Here is a 15,087-nt window from a genome sequence, read left to right as displayed (position 1 = left end):
GGCCGAGGCCTCGCGGGACTACATTACCCATGAGGCGCCGCGGACGCCGCCGGAAGTGCGGCGTCGCCGCGAGGGGGCGTGGGCGGCGGGTCTCTTCCTTTCCGCATTGGGCGCCATCGGGTCCGGGTACGTGAGCGCTCCATTGGCCCTCCATCCGCTCCCATCCCCGCTCCGTGCCGCCCGCATGCCCGCCTCGCTGCCGGCCCTGCGCGGTGCGGCCCTGGCGGAGCGGGGTGGGGCCGCTTGCGCGGGCGGGCGGGCGGGCGGCGGGGCCCGGCAGGATGGTGCGGGGCCTGTGGGCCGCGCCTCGCCGTGCGGCCGCGGGCCGGGCGGGATGCTGTGCGGGACGGGCTGCCAGGGAGCAGGACGCGTGCATGGCTCAGATACCTGGTGCGCGGCTCTGCCGCGGGTGCTGTCGCGGTGCAGCCCCGAGGTGGGATGGCGAGAGGTCGGCTGCGCTGATTCTGAGGGGAGAGCGCTGGGTGCTTTTGGCACAAGGGAAATTCTGTTTGTTTGTTTTTAACCGTGATTTGATGGTGTTGGCTTACGTCTGGCAGCTGCTGGAATTTGTTCCAGGTGCCATCTTAGTAGTGAGTAAAACGAAATAGGAAAATTTCCACTCATGGAGTGATGAAGTCCTGACGTTGCTGCCCAGAAAAGCTGTGGGTGCCCCATTCCTGAAGGTGTTTGAGGCCAAGTTGCACGGGGCTCTGCAGCCTGATCTGCCCCAAGGCATGTTAAGAAATGGAAGAAAACTGTTGAGAATGGTAACTGCTGTGTGTCTCATTGCAGACTGCTAAATGTGAGCCATATAACCAAGTGCACTAATGATTCAAAAAAGGATAAAAGTGTTTTATGTACCAGTGGTGCTGTACGTATGGTTTTGTGCGGTATCTTTTTATTGGAAGCTGTGCGCTTCTGGAGCCAGGTTTGCTGTCCTCTTTTCATGGATCTCTTGTCTCGGCAGGTAACCAGACATGGGTGCCTACAAGTACATCCAGGAGCTATGGAGGAAAAAGCAGTCAGATGTGATGCGTTTCCTCCTTCGTGTCCGCTGCTGGCAGTACCGCCAGCTGTCTGCCTTGCATCGTGCTCCCCGCCCAACCAGGCCAGACAAAGCTCGCAGGCTGGGATACAAGGCCAAGCAAGGTAACAGGACACAGAGATGAAGTCTTTATGCCTCGTGATGGAGCGACCGTGGTTCTGTCAACTTGCTTCCCTCTGTATCTGGTAGTAGAATAGCAAAACAAGAAGCTTGAATGTCCTGGAAAAGCCTGAAGTGTCCTGAATTAAATAAACTTTTAAGTATGTTCAATTAGTAGCAGTGCCCAATTTCATGTGATTTGAGTTGATGTCCCCTGTGACCAACTAGGCAGATGAAAATCAAGTGGGTTCACGCTGTAGTTCTCCTTGTGCTGCCTTACTGCTGCAGCATTGACCAGTGTTTTTAGGGCAGGTTTGGAGCATGGGGGTTCCTTTCTCACAGGTCACAGGTTACTTGATAGCTGTCTGTGCTTCAGAGTATAAAGTTACTTAATTTCTATGAGCATTGGGAAATGGTTACTGATCAGAGAAACAAACTTAATTCAGGGAGAGTGGGCGTGGATCTGTAACTTGAGTGAATCCTTGAAGCAGGCCGCCATGTTTGTTCTCTGTTATAATGTGAAAGTAGAAAATATAAGATTGTTCCTATTTGGAAGGTTTGTTTCATTCCCTCATGCTTCAGTGATCAGATTTCAGTAGGGTTTATAGGTAATTTGTGCTTCATTGCTTTTCGAATGGTGCTTTTACTGCGTGACCCTTTGGTTTTGGGGTGACTTTATTGCTTTCTGGGGGCTGGGTAGTTGGGGCTAGATGGCTTTTTTTGTGTTATGGCATAGGTGTTTTTAGTTTACATGGAAATACATAAGGGAAAGGTGCTGTAAACTCTTGATTTGGAACTAAAAGTACAGACAACTGTTCAGATATAATGGAAATATCATAAATGCTCTGTGCTGGAGACTTAGGAGTCGTACATTTCAGTGGAGATGAGTATGAAGACCTTTATTGTGGTTTCACACGAAGCTTTTGGGGTTGGAAGTGCAGGATGTGCATCCAAATTAGCTCACCATAATGCGTGCTTGCTACACTAAGTTGCCATTCCTTCTAGGTTATGTTATCTACCGTGTCCGCGTTCGCCGTGGTGGTCGGAAGCGCCCTGTCCCAAAAGGTGCAACCTATGGCAAACCTGTGCATCACGGTGTCAACCAGCTGAAATTCGCCCGCAGTCTTCAGTCTGTAGCAGAGGTGACTGTTCTGGTTATTGCTCTGAAGATTGGGGTTACAGAGGTCATGCCTGGTCTGTAAAAGTGGAAAATGCTCAGCGACAAAACTAGCACCGATTCTTTAATGTGTTAGGTAAAAGGTCTCAAATACAGATGGCAGGAGAACACCTGAACCTCTTGAAAAGTTGAAGTTTCTAGGGTATGCCTCTTTCAGAAGCATGCTGTTGTACCTGTAATGAAAGATACACAACTGACAGGTGCCTGAGGAACAAAGGGCTGGGTATGAGAAATCAAAATTCAAGTATGCTGAACTGTGTGCTAAATCCTGCCTTTATGTTCCCTGTCATATTGTATGCATTTCCAGCTTTAGACAGTGGTCCTTTCACAAAATACAAGTCAGTTCCTGTCTTCATGTCTGTAGCACTTGTTTGGGTAGTAGGAGTGCTGTGCAGTGTCCATAGCTGTGTCATACAATCTGAAAGCAGCATGCCGGAGACGTGTTTAAATTAAAAATGTCTTTAGTGGCTCTGAAGTGTGAAGATTGGTAGTTTAAATGTTTAAGCAATATTGTTAATCTGCTAAAATACCAAAAATGGAAACTCTCCATGCAGGAAAACTGTTAAATTTTATAATGCCACAGCAGTACTGCTGAAGAGTTGTACTTCGTGTTTGGAAAAAGATCTGCAAGACTTAGACTTGCTCCCCAAAAGAGGTGCTGTAAAGGCAGTGAGCAGTCTCCATTGTACATCTTTAAGCACCAGAAAGCATTCATATTTCAGCAAGTTTCAGGAAGTTGCACGTGGGGTGGTTATGGTTTCGTTTCTTTGTTCCATTTACTTTTTATTTTTTAACCAAAGTAACAAGTTTAAATTGAAAAGCTTTGTTTTGGATACTCATGGTGCACTCTTCATATATGCTATTCCAAGATGTCTGATGACCACTTGATTGTGGGAAAGAGGTCACTGGCCTTCTGCCTTAGTCCAAAATTTTGTGAATCTGGCTTGCCTTATCCTATAGGGCTTCTATTCTTCAGATAAGTGTTCTATAAATTCCAAGCCTTCATTGTAACTGTCATCCCCACATAGAAGCTAGTTGATGGTGGTTGGTATTTTAATGTTTAATATGTGTCAGTGCTATGTGCTAGAGTGAAAGAAGGACTTGAAGAAAATACATGAAATTGTAAGCTGGTCGTTAGTGGACATAGGTTTGGGGCAGAGGTTGGATGGATCTGTGGTGATGATGATAATGTAGGGTGAAAAGGGGAAATCTTGACAGGAGAGACAGGTGCAGTTCTGTAACTCATTTTCTGCTGTTGTTCCTAATGATGGGCTGTTTCTTTCCAACCTCAACCAAGGATAGGAATTGCATAGCTTGTTACATCAGATATTCATTTTTTCCCATCCATATGATCTTCTGTCCTCCAGAAATACCTTTTTCCTCAGTAGCTGTGGACATTTAGTCTGATTGGTCCTTCATAACCTTAGAAGTATTCCACAGCCCCAAGTGTGGCTCGTGATCTTAAGTTTTATCTCTGCATTTTCTTATGGGGTCCTGCACGTGGAGTAGTTCTTTACTTTGTCAACCAAACGCGTTCTTCATTCCATCCTTTAAAACCTGTCTCGTGTAAGGACTCCAGCAGCCTTTGTTGAGTACAGCATTTCTTTAAACATTACTTTTTCGCTGTCAGGGAGTGTATGGTTCTTCTCACGAGAGTGTTTTGCTCTGGGCAGATGAAAAATTGTAGAGAAGTTTTAGGTTTGGGTTTTTCATATCCTCCTGTGTGAAGAGTGCCCCTGCTTCCACAGTTTTACAGCCTTTTGCATTTATTTTTTTCCCCTAGGAGCGTGCTGGCCGTCACTGCGGGGCTCTGAGAGTCTTGAACTCCTACTGGGTGGGTGAGGATTCCACTTACAAGTTCTTCGAGGTGATCCTGATCGATCCCTTCCACAAAGCCATCAGGCGCAACCCTGATACCCAGTGGATCACCAAGCCCGTTCACAAGCACAGAGAGATGCGTGGGCTGACGTCAGCTGGGAGGAAGAGCCGTGGCCTTGGCAAGGGCCACAAGTTCCATCACACCATCGGTGGCTCGCGTCGTGCTGCCTGGAGGAGGCGCAACACCCTGCAGCTGCACCGCTACCGCTGATTCTTGTAATCGCAGCCGTCTAATAAAGCTGTGGGTTGTTGAATTTAACCAGAGTTTCTGCTCCTTCTTGCTTTATGTGGAGAATTCTCCAGAAATCCACTTGTTTCTTGTTGGAAATCCACATATTGAAAGGTATTTCAAAGTGTAATTAGGTTTGTGGTCTCAGAACCCTCACAAGTACCAAGAATGTGGTGGGTTTTGCTTTTGATAAGGCTGAAAAGATGGGTGCAGTGTGAGTTGAAAGCCTGACGGCCACTCCACATTCCTGTTCTGGTGGCATGAGTCTTATTTCTTCACCGCCCCTGGGCGAGTGTCACTGTGTTCTGTGTTAAGACTGAAGGCCCGCTTTGATCATGTTCAATGAGATGTAAGCTGAAAGTGCAGGTTTCTTTTTTATACATGATTAAATACTAATGACAATTAGATTTTACTAGTTCTGTTGTTTTTTTTTTTGTCTTCAGCATGAAACCAGCTCTTGAGCCTGTTTGTCTGCAAACATAGGCTAAACCAACAAAGCACAGAGTGGAAAGGAGCAGCTCGCTCTGTTCATTGAGGCATGCAGTAACAAAGGTATTACTTCATTTGTACAGAATTACAGGCCACCCATTTTGCATTGGAGACAGTATCTTAGTTCTGAATTTTGAAACAAAAACAGAATATTTCTGTGGAGGAGCTCCCTTTGGCTTGCTACTGCATGGTTAGGCAAAGGGAAGCAGCCCCATTTGGATGACATTTAAAGAGTATCTTTCTTTCTGCCATTGGGTTGAGGTTTTTTTATGCCATTGATAGGAGATGGGGTTTGACAGAAGACCTAAGTAGTTCGTATTTTGTCACAGTTTCAGAGCGGGTTGTGTGAAAAAGATTTAAAAGTAATCATTTCAATTAATCATTTGCTCTTAAAGTTCTTAACAGGAGGACTATGAAGACGAATTTTTTTGGCAGCACGCTCTTCAATCCACGATGAATTCATGAGCAGTCCTTTCATCCTGTTTCCTTTGGCTCAAGCAAACAAAAAATTGTGTTGCTATGAAGTGCTATTTACTCTTTGAAAGACAGAAGTTTGTTGTTACTAGTAATTTTTTTTAACTTTCCTGTGATGGAGGAACTAATCAGCAAATTCAGTGAATGAGGTCTCCCTTGAGCATAGAGGGGACTGCATAGAGGGGACTGGTGCTTCAGTGCTTCTCAAGTTTTAAGGGCTGAAGTGCTAAAAGGCCAACAACTTGTTTAAGGTAACAGCTTTGGATTCAGTGACACTCAGCTAGTGCTTGTTAAGCTGTTGGATGGCCCTCGCTGTAGATGTGGGAGATGGTGTGAGGTGGTAGAGCTGTTGGCACTAATGCTGTATCATTTGCTGGAGTTCAAAATTGCTAGCGTTCTCGAGGGACGTTGTCTTCAGTTAAACTTGTCTTTTCCCTCAAGGTCCTGTAACTTCTTGAACTTCAAACTAGAGGGGAAAATACTGTCCTCTTCAGAGAGTGCATTGAAGTCTGCTGGTGAAGATGTATGTGAAAGGGCATAATATGTGCCAGACAGGCTAAGTAATTTGAAACAGATGGTATTTTTCAGCGGGAGGTCAGGGTACGTACAGCTCATCTCAGGCCTTCAGGAACTCGGCTGCCTTAGCATCTATCTTCTCATGCTGGAAGTTTCTTAGCTCCGTTTAACTCAGTGTTTGGGGTTGGGAGGAAGGAGATTTGCAGCACAGAGTTTGCACAGAGGAAAGGCTAATGTCTGTCTTAAAACGTATTTTAAAAGATCAAAGCATCAAGGAAAATCTTGCTTTGAGGGGTTGTGAGCTTGGGAAACCAGGCTTTAGAGAGGTTACATGATTTCTGCCTTTCCTAACTGCTGATTTTTTTTCTGAACCTGTTGTATAAGCTCAACAGAATTAAAATCTCTGTTCCTTGTGAGTTTGAGGATCACTCACTTGAGGCTTAACAGTTGTCCTGGTGAGAGGCAGCATCTCAAGTTCAGCCCTCCTTTAACTTCAGAAGTCTGCCTGGAACACAGATCCTGAGCTGTAGCTTGGTGGGGGTGGCAAGGGAAGAGGAAGCTTCAGGAATTTCACTTAAGCACCGCGGTATCCTATAGTTGATTTCCAAACCTCCTTCTTTGAGCTCGCTGGACTGCTTATTTGCTGCTCTGAACAAGCATGCTTTAGATGTAATTAAAAGAGCTGTCTCCTTCCTAGGCAGGACAAAATGGGGGTCACAGCTGTGCTGCATAGAAACAGGGTTGTATGCTAACAGCCTACTTCGGCCTGTTGTCAGGTGCTGATGAAAGTGGTCAACTGTAGGCCTTTCCTAGACAGCGGACCTCACATTTGCATGGTAGAAGGTGAGGATCTGACCTTTTTTTTTATTTTTAGCTGTTCAGAATTAATTCTGTCCTGCTTGGGGTTGGGATGCATTAGAACCGATTGTGTAATTTAGCATGTTCTCTAAGTAAGCAAGTAGTAAACTCCTTTCCACGTGGCTCATGGAGGTGTGCTCATCACTTGGCAATGCCAGCTAAGTTGAAAAGGGCAGATTGTGCTAATCAACAGTGAGTGTAATTGTTTCCATACATTGTCTGCAGCACTGGGAGTCTTTCAATCGGGCAGCTGTGTGTGGCAGAAGGCCCGGCTGGCTCTGGCACGTCTCAAGGCATGGACTGCTGAGTGCTGCCTGTGTAAGCACGGGTGCTGGCAGAGGGGCAGTCAGCTCCCTGCAGCAGCAGATCCTTCAATGTCATCGCTGATTTTGTGTAGGTCTTAAAGTGAAACAATTAGCAACAGAGGAGAGTGGTGTCTGGGCTTGCTGACTTATGTCTGTCCTTGAAATGCAGTGGTGGTTCAGCAGTCTCCTCTGAGTGAGAAAAGTGACTGCATGTGAGCAATCTTGTCCACCTGTGAATCAAAAAGCTGGGCTGAAAATAAAGCCTGATTCCTATTCTTACCTACTCACTCTCCAAGATGGCAGAAACACCTGTTCTGCTTTCAAATGGCGCTTTTCTTATGTACCACATAGAGGTCGTATCATTCTGAAAATGCCAAGTCAAAGTACCCAGAGTGCTGAAAATCTTACTTTGGTCACAAAAAGGCAATTTGGAGTTGAACAGGTCACTCTTTTCTGTGGCTTTGAAAAACAGACAGTGTTTTGATTCAATCCTCTGCAAGTAATTGCTTCAAATCCATACACGTGTAAAAGGATGGAGAGCCCGTGAGCTGCTCTTATCTTCATATGTCAAGGTTCTGAATCAGCCCCCATTTAATAATTACACATGGAGTGTGTAGGTTGCAAAGCCTTGCTCCCTGAAGTTAGCAAGTGCTTGGGCTATGTTGCTTACACAACATCTAATTTGATGTCTCTCATGCTCCAACACAATGTGCCAGAAGAGGCCCCTGGGGAGGCCGGGATGGGCACCCAGTTAATGTCACTGCCTGAAATTTGAAAGAACATTCTTTCCTTTGGTATCGAGTGATGTTCAATGTTATCATATAATTAAAGGCCCTTGTGTAATGAAGACAACATTTAATCTCATTCAATGCCATCGCCTCTTCATCATTCAGAGAAATGCAGAGCTGGGGTATCCTGGCAAACAGGGAGCTCAGTGGGAGCAGATGAGTGACTCAATACAGTCTGGCTCTGTTAAGATCAGTGCTGACTTTGAGTGCTCTCAGGGCGAAGATAGTCCCCTCAAGGCTTCCAATGCTGCCTGCCTAGCACCAGGCTTCAGAAAATACAGTTAACATAACTGGGTAACAGTTAACATAGCTGACTGCTTGGGTCGTGTATTCAGGTTGTTGCTGTGGAAGGGCTGCAGGGGCACGCCTGTGGACCCCAGCTGGCTCTTCTTGTGCAAGCTGAGATATTCCTTTGAAGGAAGAATAAAGATGAAGATTAACAAGAAAAAAAACAAAAAGGAAGAGATCAGGTCAGCTGTCTTGTTGGTGCTGCAGCAGAAGGCTCAGCTGGCCAGGGTCCGTCCACCAGCCCTGCCACTGCTACCCTAGCTGTGGCTAAGTAGGGGTGCACCTCGCAGGCTGAAGCAGCAGCCAGCAAGGTTGGTACCATGCAGTGTGTGCAGGATAAACCTGGCTGGATGAACCCCAGTTTCCGCAGAGAAGCAGCAGCTCAGTGTGTCCATGGTGTGTGTGTGTGAACCCAAAGCAGAAGAATGGTTCTCGCTGGTGCTGAGAACTGTATGCTGTGAAATGCACTCCTTGCAACGGCCAAGCCCCCTGCTTTCCAGGCCTTACTGTGTGTCACAGCCAAAACAGCAGGTGCAAACTGAGGCCTTAATGCACTGTGTTGCATTCATACACGTAATGGAAATGGGTTGCCATCCCAGTAGAGCTCACGTGCTAAGTGTAGGAAGTAGCTTGTTAGTCCGGAGTTCACTCATTCATTTATTCATACATTTTTCTTCCAGCATTGTTTTAATGTGACTAGCAAGCAATTATCTGAATCTTTTCCTTGTATGAGAAGTGTGGCCGTTCAACTCATCCACGGTTACAAACCACCTGTCCCTCTCATGGTTTCATTGTTAGTCAGGTGAGTTTAGATAGTGGGTTACACAATCTTTAAAAACCACTGAATAGATGGTGTGTTTTGAGCTGTATGTTTTCAGCTCATCCAGAGCTATATATAAAAGTGATGCCTTTGCTATGTTGTTTGCAACTATTTGCACAGCAGTGTGGTCACTCAAAGTCATAGTAAAGCAGAAGAGAATTCCATCTTATTTTCACATTGTTTACAGGGCACTGCTGCAGTGTTCAGTGGAGAAATTTGCTTACAGTCTTCTGGCAGAAGATACGAGGTTTGGCTACGTGGTAAAATCCAAGGGCAGAGATACATGCATTAACAGCTAGAAATTTAGGAAAAGAGGTAGAAATAAAGGGAACTGTCTTGATTTACATAGATTTATGCATTCCTTATTTATTCAAAATATATTATTCAGTGGATTCTATTTAATCTGGAGTGGCTAGTTCCTGATCTTGATAGGTGGTTTCTTAACCACCTGATTGTCCGTTCTTAATAGAAATAAGACACAAACTGATAATGAGATACCGAGCTTTTCATGTTAATGCTGATGCTTTGTAGTGGGATGATAGCTGAGCTTTATCAGTGATACGTATTTTAGATTATGCTTGCAGCTTTGGTTTTGAACCCATTTTTCCTCGAACAGCAATTTTGAAGCAGTGGTTATAACTTATAACTTATAACTTATCCGCAGGAATAAATTAAGTGAAAGAAAAAAAAACAACAACAAAAATGCAATGGTTGTTTTGACTGAAAACCCAGTTCTTAGATCTATGATTTACACCACTGAGAAGGAAAAAAAGGAGAAAAGAAAACAACCCCCTGTGAAAAACTGAACCATTGTTCTAAGTCCAGAAATTATATGAAAACTCAGCTATGACTATTGTTTGCAATGGCCAGCTTAATGAAAATGTAAGTACCATCAAACTATGGAAAACATTTGTTATGCAGAAGTTCTCTTTTCTCCAGGGATGGTCCCTTATGCCTGTGGCTGAAAGCTTTAATATATCTTGCTAATAAATCACTTGACCTTATAGTAGGTGCCATCCTGGCCACGCTCTTCACTAATTTTAAGAAAAATTGTTTAAAATAAGGAAATAAAAGGCTGAATAATGATTTTAGCGAAGTAGTGACCATGCAGAAATGAACTGCAGAACTGGAGTTTTGTCCAGATCACAATGAACACTGAGATATCATGATTTCTTCAATCTTTGCAGATTGTCTTGAAGTCCTGTTAACTGTATTACAGTTTGAATATTGACTGGCATGGCCCCTCTGACAACGGGAAAGGCTGACGAAGTTGTGCTGTACACAGAGGGAAGGAACATCAGGGAAGGGACCACCTTCTGCCTTTCCCCTCCTTGCCCCTTGAAGAGGTATCCCTGGACTAGCTCCCAGGACCTAGCAGCCAGCCTAACCTGACCGGCCTCCTTCCTCCTGGTTTGATCACAGCTGCTGAGTCAGTTCTTTGGGGTTATTTTGGTGGTGATGCTCAGGATGAGTGACATTGCCAAAGCTGCAATCAGTTGGTTTTGTGAAAAATAAGCTCCTCAGCTTTGCTGGCAGCACTGAGTCCAGCGAGGAGGGGAGGCTTGGAGAACAGCAGCCCAAAGCTGGTCAGCTTTGAGGCAGGGGATCTCCTCACCCAAAGGCAGAGCCAGTGTGCTGCATCCTGCTGAGAGCTGTCACTCAGGCCCGGATAACTACTTGGCATTGTCTCAAAGGAAAGAAAGAAGCATGAGCTAACAAAGCCTCTCACACTGGTGACATTTGGCATAGGGGATGCAATGCTCAATGCTGCCCAGCCTCAACCAAGCAGGTCACTCCAGTGCCTGAGCAACAGCACGGTGTCCTTCTGACAGGAGCAAAGTGATTGGTATATCAGCACAGATCAGGTCTGGCTTTGTGTGCGGCATGCCAGGCTCTCTGACAAGCAGAGAGAGGAGTTCCTTGCCCCTGGCTCTTGGGTTGTCCTCCTCAAAACTTGCACCAGGCCCTGCATGCGAATGGCACAAGGAGAGCCATGAACCCAGCCCCACCGGCAGCTCCACCAGTGTCCACTCAGCACGAGGCAGGCTGCATCCGGGCACGGGATAGCATCTGAAGGTGGATGAGGAGCAAATGACTTCCCTGAGTCATACGTGTCTCCTGTAATTTGAAATGGGAAATGGAAACACAGCCTGTTTTGATGGTTTGCTCCTGGAAGCTCACTGAGCGAGAGACTTTCCAGATGACTCAGAGCAAGACGATTGCTGGCTGAGAACTGCTGCATCAAGCATTTGGCAGGATTATATAACGAGCAGCTGTCCTCCTCCACCGATTATGTGCCTGCTCTGCAAGATTTATGCTTACAATTGACCGTTTTTTGAGGAGCTGCAATAAAACACAATGGCAAATGTCTGGAGGCATTTTGGGATGCAGCTGAGCTCCTGCCAGGAGTGGACCTATCAGTTGTTTCTGGGCATTGTACTGCAGTTTTTTAGGAAGAGCAGATAAAATTTCCCTGCTGGCCTCATGATGCCACGCAGTCCTTCAAGACAGCCCTGCTCACATAGCTCTATCCAGCTAAAGCACTACTGGAGAATGTACCTGTTTCTTCTGCAGTTACAATGGCTAAGGTTCAGAGAGTCACCTTTCTGGGTTGTTTTTTTTTTTTTTGGAGCCATAGCTGGCTCCTTTTGTTTGTTTCAATTTTGCCATGGTTTGTTTTTTTTTTTTTTCCAGTGCTCCCTGAAGCTTATAGTGGGTAGGGCATAGCTGAAAACTATCAGTGCTCCTCCATGGGTTAAATAAAAACTGTTTGCATTCTCCCAGCTTAGGGATAATATACATGTATGTATGTATATATATATATGTATATGAAGAAACGGGAATAATTCCTTCTGTTAACGTCTGATGTGTTATTAGGCATTACCTTTGGAGAGAATAAATGATTGTGGTGGGGAATTCCAAACGTTTTTGGTCCTTGGAGTTGTTTTTGAGACCTTAGCTGGGAATTAGAAGTGATCGCTGATGTTCATGCAACAATAGAGGAAGTGACCATGATGATTTGATTAAAACTAGGAGATTCTGTCAGTTCACCCATCATCACTAGAATGAATGAGAGAATTTACTTCATTTGTTCCTAATGGTTTAGACCAGAAAGCTCTTACAGTGACTTCCTGCAGAGAGCTACGTGTGGAGCTGGCGGCTCAGTCTGACTAAATGCCTGTCTGACTTTATTCACAAGACTGATCCATCCAGCTCTGTCTCCATCCCATCAGATATGGATGTCCCTCAGGAGGAACACCCATGCATCAGGAGTGATCTGGGTGAGTCTGTGAGGCGCGGTGCAGATATACCTCTGGTGCAGGACAGCCAGAGAGGTCAGCATTGCCACCATTGTTCCAGTGCCAGAACTACCAATGTTGATTCATTTGGGTCCACAGCAACATTTGCAATCAGAGATATTCCACAAGCATATTTCCAAGGCCCTAAGAACATCATTTTGATCTGACAGTGGCATTATATGACTGTAATTCTTTTCCTTTCAATTGGAATTTCAATTCCCTTCAATTATTCCAGATTCACCTGGAATCTGAGTTATATTAAAAAGAAGGGTTGTGCATTGCAAAGCAGCTTGGATACCCGAGGTTTGTTTCTAGCAAGGTTTTGCTCTCAGTTACATATGCCTTGCACAGGATTTTATGAAAAACTACATTTGTTTTAACAATTAAGTTTTATAGCTGGAAGCAATTTTCTTTAGTGTAACATTTCAGAATCCCTTTAAGGCTAGCAATATTTCATCGAAAGCCTGAAGAGTGAGAACCACTGCATGACTTTATCATGTATAAAGCTTATTATCTGACATAATTTGGTGTATAGCAGGCTTATTTATTTAAAAGGTCGCACAATCGTATTTCACCACTGGTAATGGCATTTTTATCCATTTAATAGGTTTATCCTAAAGCATATTTATTCTGAATACATTTTATTCTGAAGCCAGTTAATAACTTTAACTCTTCAGAGTCTAGCAGAATAGAGGAGACAGCACTTGGGAAATGAAATCTTATCAGCTGGGCCTAATCCAGGAGGATACAAGGTCTGATCAGGTCTTCCATGCTGCCCCTCCTGACACAATGTAGAACCTTGCAGCCTAACAGCACTTTCTGACCTCCAAGCTGAGACTGGGCTCAGGAAAACGCTGTGCTACACTGAACTGCTAAAAATACAAAGCTGTCCTGGCCCTTCAGTCGCAAACTATGCTTCGGGTACTTTTGTATAATAATTCTCTGGGCCAGAATATGCTTTGGTTTATTCCCAAGGGAGATGTCATTGTTTTGTCTGGATGTAAAAAGGCAATGCTCTCCCTCTGGAGCTATGGTCCCTGTAATGAAAGGCCAGGTCACTGTGACTCCAAGTCTTGGAGCTTCATTGAGAACAAAGGGCAGCTTTTTGTGCACCCTTAGCATAATCCACTCTGCTTACCTTCCAAAAATTGTGATTGGCCCAATCAAGCAATAAATACTCCCATCTTCACTTCATTAGATGGTGATTTCCCCTCTGGATAAGCAGATGGTGTACCAACAGATTATAGCACAGAAGGAAATAGTAAACAGTGATGCTATAACCATATATTACGGGTATTATTAATGCAAGATCATAGAAGTCCAATCCCTTGTTAAAGCAGAATTCCGGGAGTAGGATGCACAGAAAAGTACCTTGTGATGTTAGGCCTTTCTGGAGTAAATGTCTAAGTTCTCACCTTCCATTAAAATCTGTTTTCCACAGTTGTAGCAGCCTGAAGCCCCTTGTATTACCCATTTCTGTGAATAAGAAGCATACCTGCAGTAACACTTGGTAAGACAGAAAAGCATAAATGTTGGGTGCTCCAGGCCATAACCCAGCTGCTAAGAAGCTGAATCAGGAAGAAAGTTGTCCTATGGGCAAATTAGCATTTAACCAGCTATTATGAGCTTTTATATCCTCCTCCAAGCCTCTGATACTTGGCACAGAGGGACAGGATGTGTGAGCGGGTGAACAAGCCGTGAGCCAGTTCCTCTCTCAGTTATACTTAGCTCCATGACTACCCCGCTCCCGGTACCTGAGCTGGTTGCACTCGTGCCATGCAGGCATGCCCTTAATGGGTAGGATCTAACTGCTCTATATTTAGCTTTTGCTTCTTCCCAGAGCATTCTGCACATATTCAGCCTGCGCAGGGATGCAGTGATAAGCTGAAGACCCCTGGGAACTCCTTGTTGGGGTTTTTGCTTCAGGAGAGGAGAGAAAAAAGCACAAATGGCTGAACAGTCAGATGCACACGTGAAATGGAAGTGGGGAATAAGTAGGGCAAGGGGTCAGGAAGCGCTTTGTAGGGCTGAACAATCGATATGAAAATTTCCACTGGCTTCCAGAGGCTAGGATTCATTAGGTGAGTTATTTATATCGCTAATGTGGGAAAGAAGTCAGGGCTGTAGCTGTCATCACAGCGTCTATCAGTGAGCAGCATGTAAGCTGCTAAGCAAAGACAGTGAGGAAACCTTTGCTATAAAGGAGCTGAAGATGCAGCGACGGGTTTGGTGCCTCAGCCAAGGGAGGTAGCCTGCCTGCATGCATCTCAAATGCTGTGTTCAGTTTTGTGCCTCTCACTACAAGAAAGACAGGCCCTGGAGCACGTCCAGAGAAGGGCAACAAAGCTGTGAGGGATCTGGAGCGCAAGAGTGGCTGAGGGAACTGGAATTGTTCAGCCTGGAGAAGAGGAGGCCCAGGGGAGACCTTATCGCTCTCTACAGTCACCTGAAGGGAGGTTGTAGCAAGGTGGGGTTGGCCTCTTCTCCCAGATAACAGTGATAGCATGAGAGGGAATGGCCTCAAGTTGTACTAAGGGAGATTCAGGTTGGATACTTCTCCAAGAGTGGTGAGGCAGTGGCACAGGCTGCCCAGGGAGGTGGTGGAGTCACTGCACCTGGAGGTGTTCAAGAGCCACGTGGATGTGGCACTGAGAGATGTGGTCAGCGGGTACGGTGGGGACACTTGATGACTGGATGAGACTGATGGTCTTAGAGACCTGCCCCAACCTTAGTGATTCAACAGTTCTGTCAGTTCGATGCTCTGGTTCCCCACACAGTTTCTGGGCACGATGAGCTCAGGTCAGACACCGCTGTGCTGCAGG

At 45.3% G+C, this 15,087-nt stretch overlaps 1 protein-coding gene across 1 annotated transcript; it reads left to right on the top strand.

Annotated features, from left to right (window-relative positions):
• The first annotated feature begins 57 nt into the window (after positions 1 to 57).
• Positions 58 to 4,471, top strand: RPL15 (ribosomal protein L15). Its single transcript, XM_065752075.1, has 4 exons — positions 58 to 126; positions 968 to 1,149; positions 2,150 to 2,286; positions 4,105 to 4,471. The coding sequence occupies exons 2-4, from the start codon at positions 978 to 980 to the stop codon at positions 4,408 to 4,410; spliced, it is 615 nt and encodes a 204-aa protein (XP_065608147.1). The 5' UTR covers positions 58 to 126; positions 968 to 977; the 3' UTR covers positions 4,411 to 4,471.
• The last annotated feature ends 10,616 nt before the right edge of the window (positions 4,472 to 15,087 follow it).

This window comes from Cyrtonyx montezumae, unplaced genomic scaffold, assembly GCF_038088225.1.
Source record: "Cyrtonyx montezumae isolate F1298 unplaced genomic scaffold, pur_monq_1.0 scaffold_8, whole genome shotgun sequence".
NCBI lineage: Eukaryota > Metazoa > Chordata > Aves > Galliformes > Odontophoridae > Cyrtonyx > Cyrtonyx montezumae.
This window is presented reverse-complemented; position numbering and strand designations above follow the sequence as displayed.